Source organism: Nerophis lumbriciformis, linkage group LG38 (genome assembly GCF_033978685.3).
Source record: "Nerophis lumbriciformis linkage group LG38, RoL_Nlum_v2.1, whole genome shotgun sequence".
NCBI lineage: Eukaryota > Metazoa > Chordata > Actinopteri > Syngnathiformes > Syngnathidae > Nerophis > Nerophis lumbriciformis.
This window is the reverse complement of record NC_084585.2, coordinates 12604755-12621363: the sequence shown is the minus strand read 5'-3', so window position 1 is coordinate 12621363 and position 16609 is coordinate 12604755. Positions and strand designations below refer to the sequence as shown.

General features: G+C 43.7%; 1 protein-coding gene across 6 annotated transcripts in view; it reads left to right on the top strand.

Moving 5' to 3' along the window:
• ldlrad2 (low density lipoprotein receptor class A domain containing 2) overlaps window positions 1-5037 on the top strand; it is a 72385-nt gene extending 67348 nt beyond the window's left edge. For all 6 annotated transcript variants that reach the window (XM_061932651.1, XM_061932650.1, XM_061932652.1 and 3 more), the window contains one exon: window positions 4562-5037. In XM_061932651.1, coding sequence (XP_061788635.1) covers window positions 4562-4854 — 293 coding nt within the window. In that variant the 3' untranslated portion in view covers window positions 4855-5037. The remainder of the gene's footprint in view (window positions 1-4561) is intronic.
• The last annotated feature ends 11572 nt before the right edge of the window (window positions 5038-16609 follow it).

The window sequence follows — 16609 nt, the reverse complement described above, 5'->3', positions numbered from 1 at the left end:
GTATTGTTTAAAGTCATATCCAACAATTGCGACAACGACTTTTTACCGTCAACTGAGTTTCGTTTTTTAATGATTTCTGCTGGTGGTGTGCCTCTGGATTTTTTCAACGCAAAATATGTGCCTTGGCTCAAAAAAGGTTGAAAAACACTGGATTAGATGATATAAGTAATGTAGTGATTGGAAGGCAGTACTCCCGCCATCCCGCTGGGGGCAACAGCGAGGCTTATGTGTCATAATAAAGCAGCAGTGGGGTGAGTAGAAGAAGACTACACATTCAACCCGGAAAAAAAATCAAAATAAATAGCAAAGATCAGACTTTCAACAACGACTCGACAGCAAAGTATGAATGTTCTGCCCCAAGCAAGTGCTCGAGTCATTGTTTCCTGTCGGACCTTTTAAGCGACGGACACATTGATCCAGACAAGCAGCAATGGTAGCGCGTAAACTTCATCATGTAACTTGGTCAAATCTTTGTAAGTCGATATTGTGCATAAAGATATTTTGTACGTTTTGTATTTAAATTGTATTTGTGGTCAAGTTGGTATTTGTCTGAGTGTAACTCTGCCGATCAAACTCATTTAATAAATGTAGCGTTAAATTTGACCAGTAGAGGGTGAACACATTATACTTTAGGTTTAACTGTGATAAATCACATACAGTGTGTACAATGTTTGGTGTGTGCAATGTTGTGTAATTTCTATATGTGTAAACATTTGTAGATTATTGTGTGAATATATTAACACTAAACCTTCTATTTTATTTATGTAGAACACACAATGGACATTTTTTATGTAAAATACACAATGGACGTTATACTTTTGTTATGTTTATTTTATGTTTATATTTTCAGTCTTACAAATCTAAATGAAGGAAAAAGTGTAAAGAAATAAAACTGAGGTAGGAAAAGAATGCAAAAGAAGGAATATCAATCCTTAAAGGGGAACATTATCACAATTTCAGAAGGGTTAGAACCATTAAAAATCAGTTCCCAGTGGCTTATTTTATTTTTCGAAGTTTTTTTCAAAATTTTACCCATCACGCAATATCCCTAAAAAAAGCTTCAAAGTGCCTGATTTTAACCATCGTTATATACACCCGTCCATTTTCCTGTAACGTCACACAGTGATCCATCCATCCATCCATCCATCCATCTTCTTCCGCTTATCCGAGGTCGGGTCGCGGGGGCAGCAGCTTAAGCTGGGAAGCCCAGACTTCCCTCTCCCCAGCCACTTCGTCCAGCTCCTCCCGGGGGATCCCGAGGCGTTCCCAGGCCAGCCGGGAGAGATAGTCTTCCCAGCGTGTCCTGGGTCTTCCCCGTGGCCTCCTACCGGTCGGACGTGCCCAAAACACCTTCCTAGGGAGGCGTTCGGGTGGCATCCTGACCAGATGCCCGAACCACCTCATCTGGCTCCTCTCCATGTGGAGGAGCGGCGGCTTTACTTTGAGCTCCCCCCGAATGACAGAGCTTCTCACCCTATCTCTAAGGGAGAGCCCCGCCACTCGGCGGAGGAAACTCATTTCGGCCGCTTGTACCCGTGATCTTGTCCTTTCAGTCATGACCCAAAGCTCATGACCATAGGTGAGGATGGGAACGTAGATCGACCGGTAAATCAAGAGCTTTGCCTTCCGGCTCAGCTCCTTCTTCACCACAACGGATCGATACAGCGTCCGCATTACTGAAGACGCCGCACCGATCCGCCTGTCGATCTCACGATCCACTCTTCCCCCACTCGTGAACAAGACTCCGAGGTACTTGAACTCCTCCACTTGGGGCAAGATCTCCTCCCCAACCCGGAGGTGGCACTCCACCCTTTTCCGGGAGAGAACCATGGACTCGGACTTGGAGGTGCTGATTCCCATCCCAGTCGCTTCACACTCGGCTGCGAACCGATCCAGTGAGAGCTGAAGATCTTGGCCGGAGGAAGCCATCAGGACCACATCATCTGCAAATAGCAGAGACCTAATCCTGCAGCCACCAAACCAGATCCCCTCAACGCCCTGACTGCGCCTAGAAATTCTGTCCATAAAGGTTATGAACAGAATCGGTGACAAAGGGCAGCCTTGGCGGAGTCCAACCCTCACTGGAAACGTGTCCGACTTACTGCCGGCAATGCGGACCAAGCTCTGACACTGATTATACAGGGAGCGAACTGCCACAATAAGACAGTCCGTTACCCCATACTCTCTGAGCACTCCCCACAGGACTTCCCGGGGTACACCGTCGAATGCCTTCTCCAAGTCCACAAAGCACATGTAGACTGGTTGGGCAAACTCCCATGCACCCTCAAGGACCCTGCCGAGAGTATAGAGCTGGTCCACAGTTCCACGACCAGGACGAAAACCACACTGTTCCTCCTGAATCCGAGGTTCGACTATCCGGCGTAGCCTCCTCTCCAGTACACCTGAATAGACCTTACCGGGAAGGCCAATACAAACAAACATGGCCAATACAAACAAACATGGCGGAAAGAACAGCAAGGTATAGCGACATTAGCTCGGATTCAGACTCGGATTTCAGCGGCTTAAGCGATTCAACAGATTACGCATGTATTGAAACGGATGGTTGTAGTGTGGAGGCAGGTAGCGAAAACGAAATTGAAGAAGAAACTGAAGCTATTGAGCCATATCGGTTTGAACCGTATGCAAGCGAAACCGACGAAAACGACACGACAGCCAGCAACACGGGAGAAAGCGAGGACGAATTCGGCGATCGCCTTCTAACCAACAATTGGTATGTGTTTGTTTGGCATTAAAGGAAACTAACTATGATTATGTCCCCAGGGGTTTTATTCACTAAGATACCTATTTTATAAGTCACAGACAGCGCGCAGACGTCCGATTTTTTTCAGAAATGATTACTGTTATAATATATTGTATGATGCTAATATGATTTTTTTTTTTTAGTTACAGAATATAACTTAGATACTCCAGCTTTAAGTAAATGTAACGTGTTACTACCCGCCTCTGTATTTATGGCAGTACTATTCAACAAAATTGTTTTAGGGGCCACATTTCCAGAAAGCTTAAGACCAGCGTCATTTGCAGTGTACATTTGTTTTTGGTCAATTTGTTTTATGGTGTTACAGATTTCTGTGGAAAATAGCCATTTAAAGCAAACTACATGTGTCTGTTGTAGTGGATGCTGGCCTTATTTATAGTCCCCCGTTTATAGCTGTTAATCAGTTCTAAACATGACCGCGAATCGGAATCATTAAATATGAATTAAATATTTTCATAGCTAGAGCATAAAAAGCCGCTGCCTGACCAGGGCTCAGAAAATCTGTAGAGACTCCTCCCACCCCCACCAAGGACTGTTTTCGCTGCTGGACTCTAGAAAGAGGTTCCGCAGCCTCCGTAGCAGAACCTCCAGGTTCTGTAACGGCTTCTTCCCTCAGGCCATAAGACTCTTGAACGCATCAAAATAATCCCCTCAATTTCCCCAAAAAACGGATTAACTCGCTGGACTATAAAGACAATATAACATCTGTAAATGTGGATGCATATGCAAAAGTGCAATATATTTTTCTGTACAGTAATCTATTTATTTATATCTGCACCTTATTACTCTTTTATCCTGCACTACAACAAGGTAATGCAACGAAATGTTGTTCTTATCTGTACTGTAAAGTTCAAATTTGAAAGACAATAAAGGAAGTCTAAGTCTAAAAACTGTTTTATGATATTCTAAATATTTTTGTAACATTATTAGAGTCTTCTAAACATGAAATAACACTATTTTTTCACTTTTACACTCTTTTAATTCAATATAGTAATGCTGCCTGAGGCTGAGCATATTGTTTGCCACGATACTGAACAGCACGCTCTGATTGGTTTGGTCCCCTCTTATGGCCAACACTACTGCAGTATTTATATTTTTAGTTTGTTGAACCATTTTCATGCTTGAAAATGCTTTATGTAGGACCAAACATCTGTAGAATGTGCTTTAAAAAAATATTGAAAATCAAGCCATTTTCTACCGCTTGTCCCTTACGGGGTGGCGGGGGGCGCTGGAGCCTATATCAGCTGCTTTCGGGCGGAAGGCGGGGTACACCCTGGACAAGTCGCCACCTCATCGGCGCTAGTGTGTGAATGTTTGAATATTAAAAATATTTTTTGAAAATAAAAAAAGAACGTGGCGAGGGATGACTGTAGATTTCAATGTGTTTACACCGGTCCAAGTTTCACTCTACAACAGGAACCCTTTTGTGTTTATAGCAAATTGCTGCAAAAATGTTTGCCTTGCAAGTTTTGAACTGAACTCGGGGGCCGGAATGGTGTCATTCCACTGCCAGTTGAGTAGCCCTGATTTATGGAAACCAAATTGCATTAAATGGATAGGGTTATGTCCACTGTTTAGGAGTGGTAACTCACTTCTCTGCTATTTATAATACGACTGGTAGAATACTCGACCCGAGTTTTAAGAGTTAAATGTATTTACTGCTTTTTCACTTCCTTTTGTATGATTCTTTTGGAGTGTTGTTTACAAGTAATCATATTTTTGGAATTTGAAGTGAATTGTGGTTGCTGTAAAAATGACATAATTTCACTGTGTTCTTTGCAGACTCTGGCGTGTCTGTTTCCTTGTTGGTTGTCTTCATCATCCTGGGTGTGTTGGCAGGGTGTGCCATGTCCTGCTGGTGCTGCTGGTCCCCCGGGTGGTTTCTGTGGCGTATGAGTATTTTACGCTTTCTGCCCTGCTGCAACACATTCTGCACCTCCTGCCAACTCTGCACTGGCAGCTGCGCCCACGGTAAGGAGCTCCGCTTGGCAAAAGTCACCCCTCAGTCACCAGTGAACAGGACACCGGCGGCAACGGTTGCCACAACCAACGCTGACGAAGCCGCCGCACTTTAGACTGCTGGACCGCAAACGACATCTTGTGTGGCGAAGCTCTGAAGGACTGCAAACTTTGTAGTGAGAAGCTGTGATGTCATGAGATCGATGCATTAAACTAATTGTGTGCTTCAAATGAAAGGAGCAGGCTGCACCCTACAAAACGATTGTACTGCATCACACATTTCATTCAATGACCTCTCATTAAATGTATGGTTATGATACAGCAGTGTGTTATACTTTCATTATATGGCTGGAAGAGAAGCACATTATAGCGTTGTAAGATTACCCAATTTAAAGGCCTACTGAAATGCGATTTTCTTATTTAGATGGGGATAGCAGGTCCATTCTATGTGTCATACTTGATCATTTTGAGATTTTGCCATTTTTTTGCTGAAAGGATTTAGTAGAGAACATCGACGATAAAGTTCACAACTTTTGGTCGCTGATAAAAAAGCCTTGCCTGTACCGGAAGTAGCAGACGAGTAGCGTGACGTCACAGGTTGTGGAGCTCCTCACATCTGCGCATTGTTTACAATCATGGCCACCAGCAGCGAGAGCGATTCGGACCAAGAAAGCGACGATTTCCCCATTAATTTGAGCGAGGATGAAAGATTCGTGGATGAGGATAGTGAGAGTGAAGGACTAGAGGGCAGTGGGAAGGATTCAGATAGGGAAGATGCTGTGAGAGGCGGGTGGGACCTGATATTCAGCTGGGAATGACTAAAATAGTAAATAAACACAAGACATATATATACTCTATTAGCCACAACACAACCAGGCTTATATTTAATATGCCACAAATTAATCCCGCATAACAAACACCTCCCCCCTCCCGTCCATATAACCCGCCAATACAACTCAAACACCTGCACAACACACTCAATCCCACAGCCCAAAGTACCGTTCACCTCCCCAAAGTTCATACAGCACATATATTTCCCCAAAGTCCCCAAAGTTACGTACGTGACATGCACATAGCGGCACGCACGTACGGGCAAGCGATCAAATGTTTGGAAGCCGCAGCTGCATGCGTACTCACGGTACCATGTCTGCGTATCCAACTCAAAGTCCTCCTGGTAAGAGTCTCTGTTGTCCCAGTTCTCCACAGGCCAATGGTAAAGCTTGACTGTCATCTTTCGGGAATGTAAACAATGAAACACCGGCTGTGTTATCCGGCAAAACAGTCAGGGGGTGCATTCAACGGCGGGGGTGCGTTATCCGGCACAACACCTGCCGCAATACACCGCTTCCCACCTACAGCTTTCTTCTTTGCTGTCTCCATTGTTCATTGAACAAATTGCAAAAGATTCACCAACACAGATGTCCAGAATACTGTGGAATTTTGTGATGAAAACAGACGACTTAATAGCTGGCCACCATGCTGTCCCAAAATGCCCGCTACAATCCGTGACGTCACGCGCTGACGTCATCATACCGAGACGTTTTCAGCAGGATATTTTGCGCGAAATTTAAAATTGCTCTTTGGCATGTGTTGCAATGTTAAGATTTCATCATTGATATATAAACTATCAGACTGCGTGGTCGGTAGTAGTGGGTTTCAGTAGGCCTTTAAATATTTCATGTTTTGTGCAATTAGAAAAGTACTACCTAAAGGATTTGCAGTGTTGTAATATTCAAAAGTAGTAAATGTTAGAGGCGTGTGAACTTGTACGCAGTGAACAGAAGAGTTTTGTCGCTCCTAATGTTTTACTGAGATTGATGCTCCATGTGAGGAGCAGCCACTTCTTCTTAGTGCTGGGCTCCACATGGAGTAGTCGTGTAACCTTTGCTCCGGCAGACACTTTTGTGTGACAACATTTACCGAGTCCACAGTGTGTGTCGGGATTTGGAATTGTGTTCCCAGTAAGACACACGACCCGAGGCTTCAAACGGAATACCTCCGGGTTGCCAGGTGACGTTGATGTACGCACATTTCTTTATCTGCCGAAGTGTAGGTAAAAGCGGGTGTGTACGTGCACCCACCGGACAGCACACACAGAACAGAATATACATCTCGCGCACATAAGGTTGTGTGTCACTCAAGATAAGGTCAACACTCCCGCTGAATGTCTGCCAGGAAGTTGTGTTCAACACTTCACAGGAAGCACTTTGGTATATTACACTTTAAGTAACAAGATCAGCTTTGTGTTGTGGGAAATGCGTTAGCTCAATCTGGCTGATATTTGTTTACTTTATTCATTTATTTAAGGGCATCGTGGCTCAGATGGTAGAGTGAATTTGCACTTCTTTGGGAATGTTGCCTATGGTTCACAATCATTATGAAAGACATGATGACGGACGTTTTTTTTTTCATGCATTCTAACTCGTAAATAAATGTCCACTTACAATGGAGCCAATGGGAGGTCCTCTGTTCCGCCCATAAAACCCAATAAATAACCATTCAAAAATCGCCAACAAAACTAATTTTACATTTTGCGACTTGAACATTAACCAAGTATTAGTGATATTGTTATTATAAGCAGTAAGGCACACAAACTATTTATAGCAGGGCTGTGATCACAAGCTTGTGTGCCTATATTAATAATATTGAATGGTCAGCTGCTTTCTGGCATCCCTGCTAGGGGAAGTAGATCATAAATTATGCCTCTCACCTTGATAGTCGAAGGGTGAGAATGTAATCCGACACTTTGACAGCCAATTTATGTGGCAAAAACGACACAAAAAAGACGCTCGGTTCCACCCCCCTTTTCTTTGCGAGGATTATGAGTCATTCTTCATCTGCACGGGAATATAACAGGATTCTGTGAGTCGGCATCCTAATGACAGCATATATTGTACAGTAAGTGATGTTTTATTATGTTTGTTGGCTCTCATGAAGTCTGCAGTGAGTAGTAATCAGTGATGAAGAAAAAAAAAAGCTAACGTTGTGATGCATTTTTTTAATTCATTTGCCACGTATTCCTAAAATTATCAAAATACGTAAATATTACATGTTATTATGAATGTGCCCGTTACTACCTTACATATATACTTACATCGTGTATATAAAACCTTAATGGAGGTGTTTGGAAGTTTTTTAAGGGCTCGTATGAGCAGAATGGAGCGGCTCCAATAGGCTCCATTGTAAGGGGACTTTTGGTCGAGTTTAATTAGTATTTAGAATGCATAAAAAAGGAAAACATATGTGTTCTTGTTTTACATAAGGATTGTGAATGATAGGCAAAATTCCAAATAAAAGTGCAGTTACCCTTGAAGGGGCTCCTGGTATGATTGTGAATGATTGTTTGGTGTTGGCTGGAGAGTCCGTGAGCCCAAATTAGCAGCCACGTTGCTGTCAGTCTACCCCATGGCAGCTGTTGCTACAAATGTAGCTTACCACCATCAATGTGTGAATGTGGAGTGAATGAATTATGGGTTTTCAATGTCACCTGCTTTGAGTCACTAGAAAAAAGCGTTATATAAATCTAATCTATTATTATTTAAATATACCTAATTCAAAACTAATATAAAAGATGCATCGATAATTTTGATCATCATTATCGTGTAATCATCGAATTGTAATCCAATGGAATCATTAGGTGCCCAAAATGGCTCTTTAGTATAGTGGCATTTACCCAATTCTGAAGATGAAGTCATAAACCTAAAGATCTTATTGTTACTTGGTGCTATTTATCTATCAATCAATCAATCAAATTGCATTTATATTGCCTTTAATCAAAAGTGTCTCAAAGGGCTTCACACACTCACAACAACATCCCCTGATGTTGGGGGTAAAAAAAGGAAGGATCACAGATGTACAAACCCCCCTTCCAAGGTGACCGACTGCAATAGATGTCAAGTAGGTACAGTTGTCGATTTGTTAAATTATTAATGTTATATAATTTTAAATCAATGGATAAAGTGGCAGTTCAGGTCATTGGGGAATCAGTTATGAAGATTGTATCTCCTTCCAGGCTCATCCAGTCCGTTATGCAGAGATGTCTATGATGGAAGAGTGGTCTATTGAGTGGGGTTAATTTGGGTCAGCTAACACATCCTCCAGACAAGTACCTCTCCAGAAATTAACCTTGACCACCTACTATCCTCTCCTTCCAGGAGAGGGGGGATAGAGAAGAAAAGTGGCAGACACTGGTCTAAAAAGGAGTCTATTTAATGGCTAGAGTAAGTTTTAAGGCGGGAATTGAATGCTTCTACTAAGGTAGTGTGACACTTACAATTAGTAGTCACAATTGTTTTGTAAAATGAATGTGTAAATAGAGTATCCTAATTTAGTTCGAGGTATTTTCATATCTAAAGTCACAGTTTAAGTGTATGTTTCCAAGCTGAATGCCACAAGACATGTTATTCCGCCACGCCAGCAGAGGGAGCACTCCTATAGGAAAGGAGGAAAATGGGAGGTGCTTGTTAGTACTTCCGTGTCTCAGTCAGGTCACACCCTGAGATGACAACGCAATCAAGCACTTTGTGTCTCGTTTTTATTCCTATAAAACAGGTCGGTAAAGTGTGATAATATTAACACATTTGTCTCCAAGCAATTATAAGCGTTTCTGAAAATAGAAATATCGAAGTATGTTGTTAAAAGTGTGTATTTGTGATGAAATTTGTTATGTTCAATAAGCGATGTCTCCCTTTGTGTGCGAGCGCGTGGTTGGGCGGGAATGGCGGCGGCAGTGGAGACTTGTTAAAGATAAACTGTGATTGTTAAGAAGTATTATAGGTATAGTCAGGTAACAATGTGTGTAATTGTAATTGATTTATAATGACAAAAAAGCGTTCAAGAAAGCAGCAATATTAAAAAGAAGCAATGTCAGGATACAGTACAAACATGTAAAATGAAGATGTTCATTAAAGTAACAGTACCGTTACGTGATGTTTTTACACAAGAAATATAGTGTTGGGGTATGTAACGATCAATCCTCCATGTTTTGTGGATTTGTTTTATAATTTCAAAAGTAAGGATGTCATTGTTTAACAATGTGAATGAAAAATGGGGAATTGAAATAACATTATCGAAACTATTTGAAAGTGATTAAAAGCACAATAGAAATGCAAATGAGAGTAAAGAAGTCAAGAAATGTTTAATAAAAAAAAGTCAGGTCACACCCTGAGATGACAACGCAATCAAGCACTTTGTGTCTCGTTTTTATTCCTATAAAACAGGACACACCACATCGAACACTGGGACCAGGCTACTCAGTGCGAGGCCTGTAACAGAATTCTGGAGGCACCGCTGGGATCGGCATCCGACAAAAGAAGATGCTGATCTCCTAATCTACGAATCCAAGGCAGACGTGACGGCAGAAGCAAGTTGAAGCAGTGTGCGACTGAGGCAGCAACAGGACCAACGCGTGTGAGAGGGACCTTCGCTGGAGGAGTGCAGCACCGCTTGCCCGAGACAACAAAGCTACAGTCTGTCGTTGAGTAACACAATCAACATGGGAGAACGTGTACGTAAAGAGCTGACGTGGGAGGTAAAGAAAATACTCCACGAGTTGACAGCACAAGAACTTTTTGAAATTATTGAGGACATCACACCGGTATCAGATGTTGATTCTTCTGGGGTAATTAAGGGTGATGAAGAGAGTTGTTTTGACTATATATGTACTTACTTAAATTGTAGGACACTACTAGAGTCAGAAGACCAAGGTATTTCATGCTTGCTATCTCTAAGAGATACGATTAATGACATCAGAGCCAGTCGTTTCGCCGAAGTCCGTCACGCTAAGCAAACAGAAAGTGTTATCATTAACCCACCACCCTTACAACTGACAACTATGCAACAGGGACAGAGGGACAACAGTGATGACACATTGCCACATGTTTCCGCTGATTCACAAGCACTCGAGTACCAAATATTAATGGCCAATTATGAGTCTTTGGGGAGAAAGATATCTGAATATGAAACACAGAAGACACGCACGTATAACGCAACACATATGTACGACTCCACAAACATGCCTACTTTAACTGATACACGGCAAGCTCATACCGCCATGCACACACCCACCTCAGCTGGTACCCAAACACTACATCAAGCCGCTTCTCACGCTCGCCCTAGTAGTATGGTTCCTTTACGAGAAATACCCCTACTTCAGCGTAGAGAATTTAAAGTTCACGGGGGTCAGGTGGGGGACAGTGTGTCAGATATTAGCTACCATGGACTTTGTAAACAGATAGATGAGGGGCTCAAAGCAAGTTACTCTGAAGGTGAAATCATCCAGGGCATCTTCCGTATTGTCAGACCCGGACAGTTCAAAGATATGCTAGTTAACAAGGATGATTTAACACTCTGTGAACTCAGAAGCTTTTTGCGCTCCCACTTAAGTGGAAAAAGTGGAAGTGAGTTGTTCCAGGAGTTAATGAGCACCCGGCAGCTTGAGAGTGAAAGTCCCCAACAGTTCCTGTACAGGATGATTGGACTAAAACAAAAAGTGCTGTTTGCATCTAGACAAGGTAATATGGACATTGAGTATGAACCTCGTACAGTGCAGAATGTGTTTTTGCGCACTATTCTCCAGGGTCTCCTACCCAAATTTAGTGACATTCGCACCGAACTTAAACCAATGTTGTCCGACTATGCTGTGTCAGATGAAGCACTAATTCGGCATGTGAGCCAGGTGTGCAGTGAAGAGAGTGAGAGGCAGCGAAGACTTGCTCACGGATCTCGTCAAAAGGTAACACATGCTCACAGTGCCCAACTTGAGACTGATAAGGACATGGAAAAAATATTACAGCATAAGACAAAGAATAAAAGCAATGTGATAGAGGAACTTAGTTCCAAAGTTGATGCCCTGACAAAACTGGTTGAGTCTCTCACAGCTAACCAAATGTTAGAACAACCCTGTAGATGCACAAATGCCAGACCAAGGCCAAGGCAAACAGCAAGACAATATAGCTGCCCCAAGTGTGCTGAAGAAGGCACAAGCCCATGTCACCATTGTTTTCTATGTGGGGAGGTCGGGCACAGAGCTGTTGGCTGTCTCAAGAGGCCTCGTGTCCAGAGTGCTAACCAACCCCCTGCTGATGTCCACACCATAATGAACAGCAGCCCCTGGAGCCCTACAGAGGTGAAGCCACCAGGGGAGAGACCGGCACATGTAAGAAACATTGGAATGTCCTCTCTTCAGTCCAAAGATACTGAGGTGCGTGAACAAGTAGCCCAGTTAGTAGGGAAGAAATGCAGGGTCAAGTGCAACATTAACAATTTTACAGTTGAATGTTTGCTTGACACAGGTGCTCAAGTGAGTCTTCTTGATCGTAAGTGGGTAAAAACTTACCTTCCCGACCATAAGCCACGCCCATTAGCAGATCTCATAGGGCGTAAACCTCTAAGTGTGCTCGCAGTGAATGGTGAGCCCTTGCCGTATGACGGTTGGGTGGGAGTGAATGTGAGTCTCCCTGATAATAGCGACCCAAACCTATCAATACAGGTACCCTTCTTAGTAAGTAGTGTGCCCATGGACCGCCCCCTTATTGGTTTTAACGTAATTGAATGCTTGATAATGGGACCGAAGGGTGAGTCTGACTTCATATCAGCCCTTGTGACCCTCCTACGTGGAGCCTTAAGCATTGAGAATGACAAAGCAATAGCACTTGTCAGTCTGATTCAGACACATGCCTCTCATGATAGTGATGTCAGACATGGTATGCTTAAAGTGGGATTTCATGATGTTGTTATTCCAGCCGGTGCGGTTAGACAAGTAAAGTGCAGGATTCCACCTATGTTTGACACATCAAACCCCCTGGTGCTCTTTGAACCCAATGAAAATAACCCACAGTTACAGCAGCTTGATGTCGGTGACAGTCTCTTGGAGATCAACCACGCAAAAGTACCCTGCTTGAGAATCCCCATAGGCAACCACAACAAGCATGAGGTCACATTATCCTGTAAAACAATATTAGGCAGCATTGAGCCTGTTGTCAAGATAGTATCAACTGACGAACCACAGCTGACTGAAACAAAAGTTCCTTTTGAGTCCCCAAATGCTGTGTCTCAAAACACCAAACAGGATACAAGATCTTGTGTGGTGGAGCCATGGGACCCACCTGTAAACATTGACCACCTGACAGAGGAACAACAGGAAATAGCCAAACAACTCTTGCGAGAGGAGGCAGGAGCATTTGCTCGAGATGATAATGACATGGGGTGTATCAGAAGTTTAGAAATGTCGATTGCACTTAAAGACAATACCCCTGTTCAAAAATCTTATGCATCCATTCCGAAACCCTTGTACAAGGAGGTCAAGGAGTATATTGAGGATCTCCTTGCTAAAGGATGGATTGTTAAGTCTAAATCCCCCTACTCCGCACCAGTCATTTGCGTGCGTAAAAAGGATGGGACACTTAGACTATGTATTGACTATCGCCTTCTGAACCATCGCACAGTCCCTGACCGCCATCCCCTTCCCAGGATCCAAGATCTCACAGACACCCTGGGGGGGTATACTTGGTTCTCCATCTTAGATCAGGGAAAGGCATACCATCAAGGGTTTATTGCAGAAGGTTCACGTCATCTGACCGCCTTTATCACCCCATGGGGTCTATTTGAGTGGGTACGCATACCATTCGGCCTGACAAATGCGCCAGCCGCATTTCAGCGCAGTATGGAGGAAATGCTTGCACCCCTGAGGGATGAGTGTTGCATCCCGTACCTGGATGACATATTGTGTTTTGCAAAGACCTTTGAAGATCACATTGAAGTGCTCAGGAAAGTTTTGAGAGCCCTGCAGACGCATGGAGTGAAACTCAGGCCCACAAAATGTGACCTTTTTAAAAATGAAGTGCGGTACGTCGGCCGCTTGGTGTCAGCCGAAGGCGTGCGCATTGACCCCAAAGACTTGGAAGCTGTGTATGCCTTGAAGAATGACCCTCCGACTACAATCGGAGATGTAAGAAGGATTGTAGGCTTTTTGAGCTACTACAGGTCCTATATACAGGATTTCTCCAGAATGGCAAGCCCTATTTATGAACTCCTCCAACCAGGGAGAAGTTTGAGACAACCATTGCTGAATAGATCAGGGGCTCAAAAAGGAAAAGGTGCTCAATTGCCATCCAAAACCCCAATTGAATGGACCAGGACGCATCAAGAAGCCTTATGCAAGCTGATTGACCAGTTGGTAGAGCCACCTGTGCTGGCATATCCTGATTTTGAACTGCCTTACATAGTCCACACAGACGCTTCTGACAAGGGACTTGGAGCGGTTCTTTATCAGAGACAGAATGGAATGCTCAGAGTGGTTGCATATGGATCAAGGACTCTCACACCAGCTGAGAAAAACTACAGACTACACTCAGGCAAGTTAGAATTCCTCGCCCTCAAATGGTCAGTCTGCGAAAAGTTTAGGGATTATTTGTATTATGCCCCACACTTTACTATCTACACTGACAATAACCCTTTAACTTATGTCATGAGCACTGCTAAATTAAATGCAGTTGGCCACAGGTGGGTGGGTGAACTGTCAGATTTTAGATTTGATATACGGTACAGACCAGGCAAAATAAATGTTGACGCTGATACACTCTCACGTTGCCCCCTAGATATCAACAAATATGTCAGTGAGTGTACACAGGAATTGACCAGGGAAGTTGTTACCACGACATGGGGAGGGTGCAGAGCAGGCGAAAGGGGAGATGTAGCCTGGATAGCTGCTTTGGCTCTGGCCCAGGGTGACCAGCTTGAACCCAAGACCAAAGAAACATTGACACCATTTAGTCTCACTGAACTCCAACAGGCCCAGCAAAGGGACCCAGTGATTGGAAATATTCTACGATTGAAAGAGTCAAATGCAACACTAACTGACAGCATGAAGCAAAGTCAGCAAGGGTTAGGCAGAAAAGTAATGCATGAGTGGACAAGGCTGCACATCGAAGATGGAATCCTCTATCGTAGAGTCGCAGAGCGACGTCAACTAGTTTTACCTGCTAGTCTCAAAGCATTGGTTCTCAAGCACTTACATGACGACATGGGTCACGTAGGCACTGAAAGAGTCCTAAGTTTAGCAAGACAGAGGTTCTATTGGCCTTACATGAGGCGAGAGATTGAGACATATGTTACCAGACAATGCCAGTGCATAAAACAAAAAAAACCTGTGACACACGTACGAGCCCCAATGAGTAGCATAACAACCAACTCTCCACTGGAGCTTGTCTCAATTGACTATTTGCATTTAGAACAGAGTAGAGGAGGCTACCAATATATCCTAGTGGTAGTTGATCACTTTACCAGATTTGCACAATGTTATGCGACCCGTAATAAGTCAGGGAAAACTGCGGCAGAGAAAATCTTTAATGATTATATCCCCAGATTTGGCTATCCCTTGAAACTGCATCATGACCAAGGGCGCGAATTTGAAAATAATTTATTCCGAACGCTACAGCAACTGAGCGGAGTGGGACATTCCCGGACGACCCCATACCACCCTCAGGGTAATCCGGCCGAGCGCTTTAACCGCACAGTGCTGCAAATGTTGCGAACCCTGAGTGAGGAGAAGAAGGAAAAGTGGAAAGATTACATACCCCAGATTGTCAGTGCATACAACAGCACACGTCATGAAGCAACTGGTTACTCACCTTTCTTCTTGCTTTTTGGGCGTCATCCACGATTGCCGATAGACCTGCTCCTCAGGATGACTCACCAGGAGGAACCGCAGACAACCAAAAGGTATGCCGAGAAATGGGCAAAACGCATGACAGAAGCTTACAGGATAGCTTCAGAAAACAGCAAAAAGTCAAGTGCCCGCGGTAAGAAGTACTACGACAAGCATGCGAAAGGAGTAGTGTTGCAACCGGGAGATCGAGTGCTGGTACGCAACCTAAGTGAAAGAGGTGGCCCTGGAAAGTTAAGGTCCTATTGGGAAAACAGCACTTATGTTGTGAAAGACCAGGTTGGTGACAATCCCGTGTACAGGGTAGTTTCGGAAAAAGATGGCAGCAAGTCACGCGTTTTGCATCGTAATTTATTGCATCTTATTAATGACCTACCTGTCAACCTACCAGTAGAGGAAGAGAGAGGAAAGAAGGTACCAGAAAGGAGACCAAGAACAACTCACATAAATATTCCACCTGATTCAAACAGTGACACAGGCTCTGATGATGATGGCAGTTCTAGCTATTATGAGCTAAGATATAACTTTTGTACAAAAGACAGACCAGAGGTGGAACCCTCCTTAGTCCCCAAAATTCAATCAGGCCCGCTGGAGCTCAGCCAAATCGCCAACCAAGGACCAACTTTGAGGAAAAGGGACTCAGGAAATAGGAGACATGCACCCATGAATGGGACAGAAGGACCAGGAAAGAGGGATCATTTACGGGACAATGATGAACATATTTTGGAGGACATCAGTGATGGGGATATAGAGGGATATGAGGGAACTAAAGGATATGAACCCAGAAATCTACCTGTCATGGAAGAGGGATGTGAACGAGAGCAGTCTTTTTTGCAAGACGAACAAGCGCAACTGAGCCCCACCCCTGATGCTGAGGTACAACCCCCAAGAAGGTCCACTAGAAATAGGCAACCGGCATCTCGATTTACTTATGATACCCTTGGTCAGCCTTCTTTTCATGTGCCCTCAGTAGTTAACAGTGCAGAGGTGTATGCAGGCCCCTCAATGGTTGCCTGGAGTATTCTAGGACACCCGTTGCTTCCCTATCCCGTGCCATCCCAATTTTTCAACCCGTCATTCTGTTCACCAAACGTGTACACCATACAAACATCTCCGCACATGCCAATGTACGTCTCATAAGGCACCTACATAGATGTACAGAGTTTGTGATAGTTGTATTTTGAAGTTGTGAAATGTCGGGAGTCATT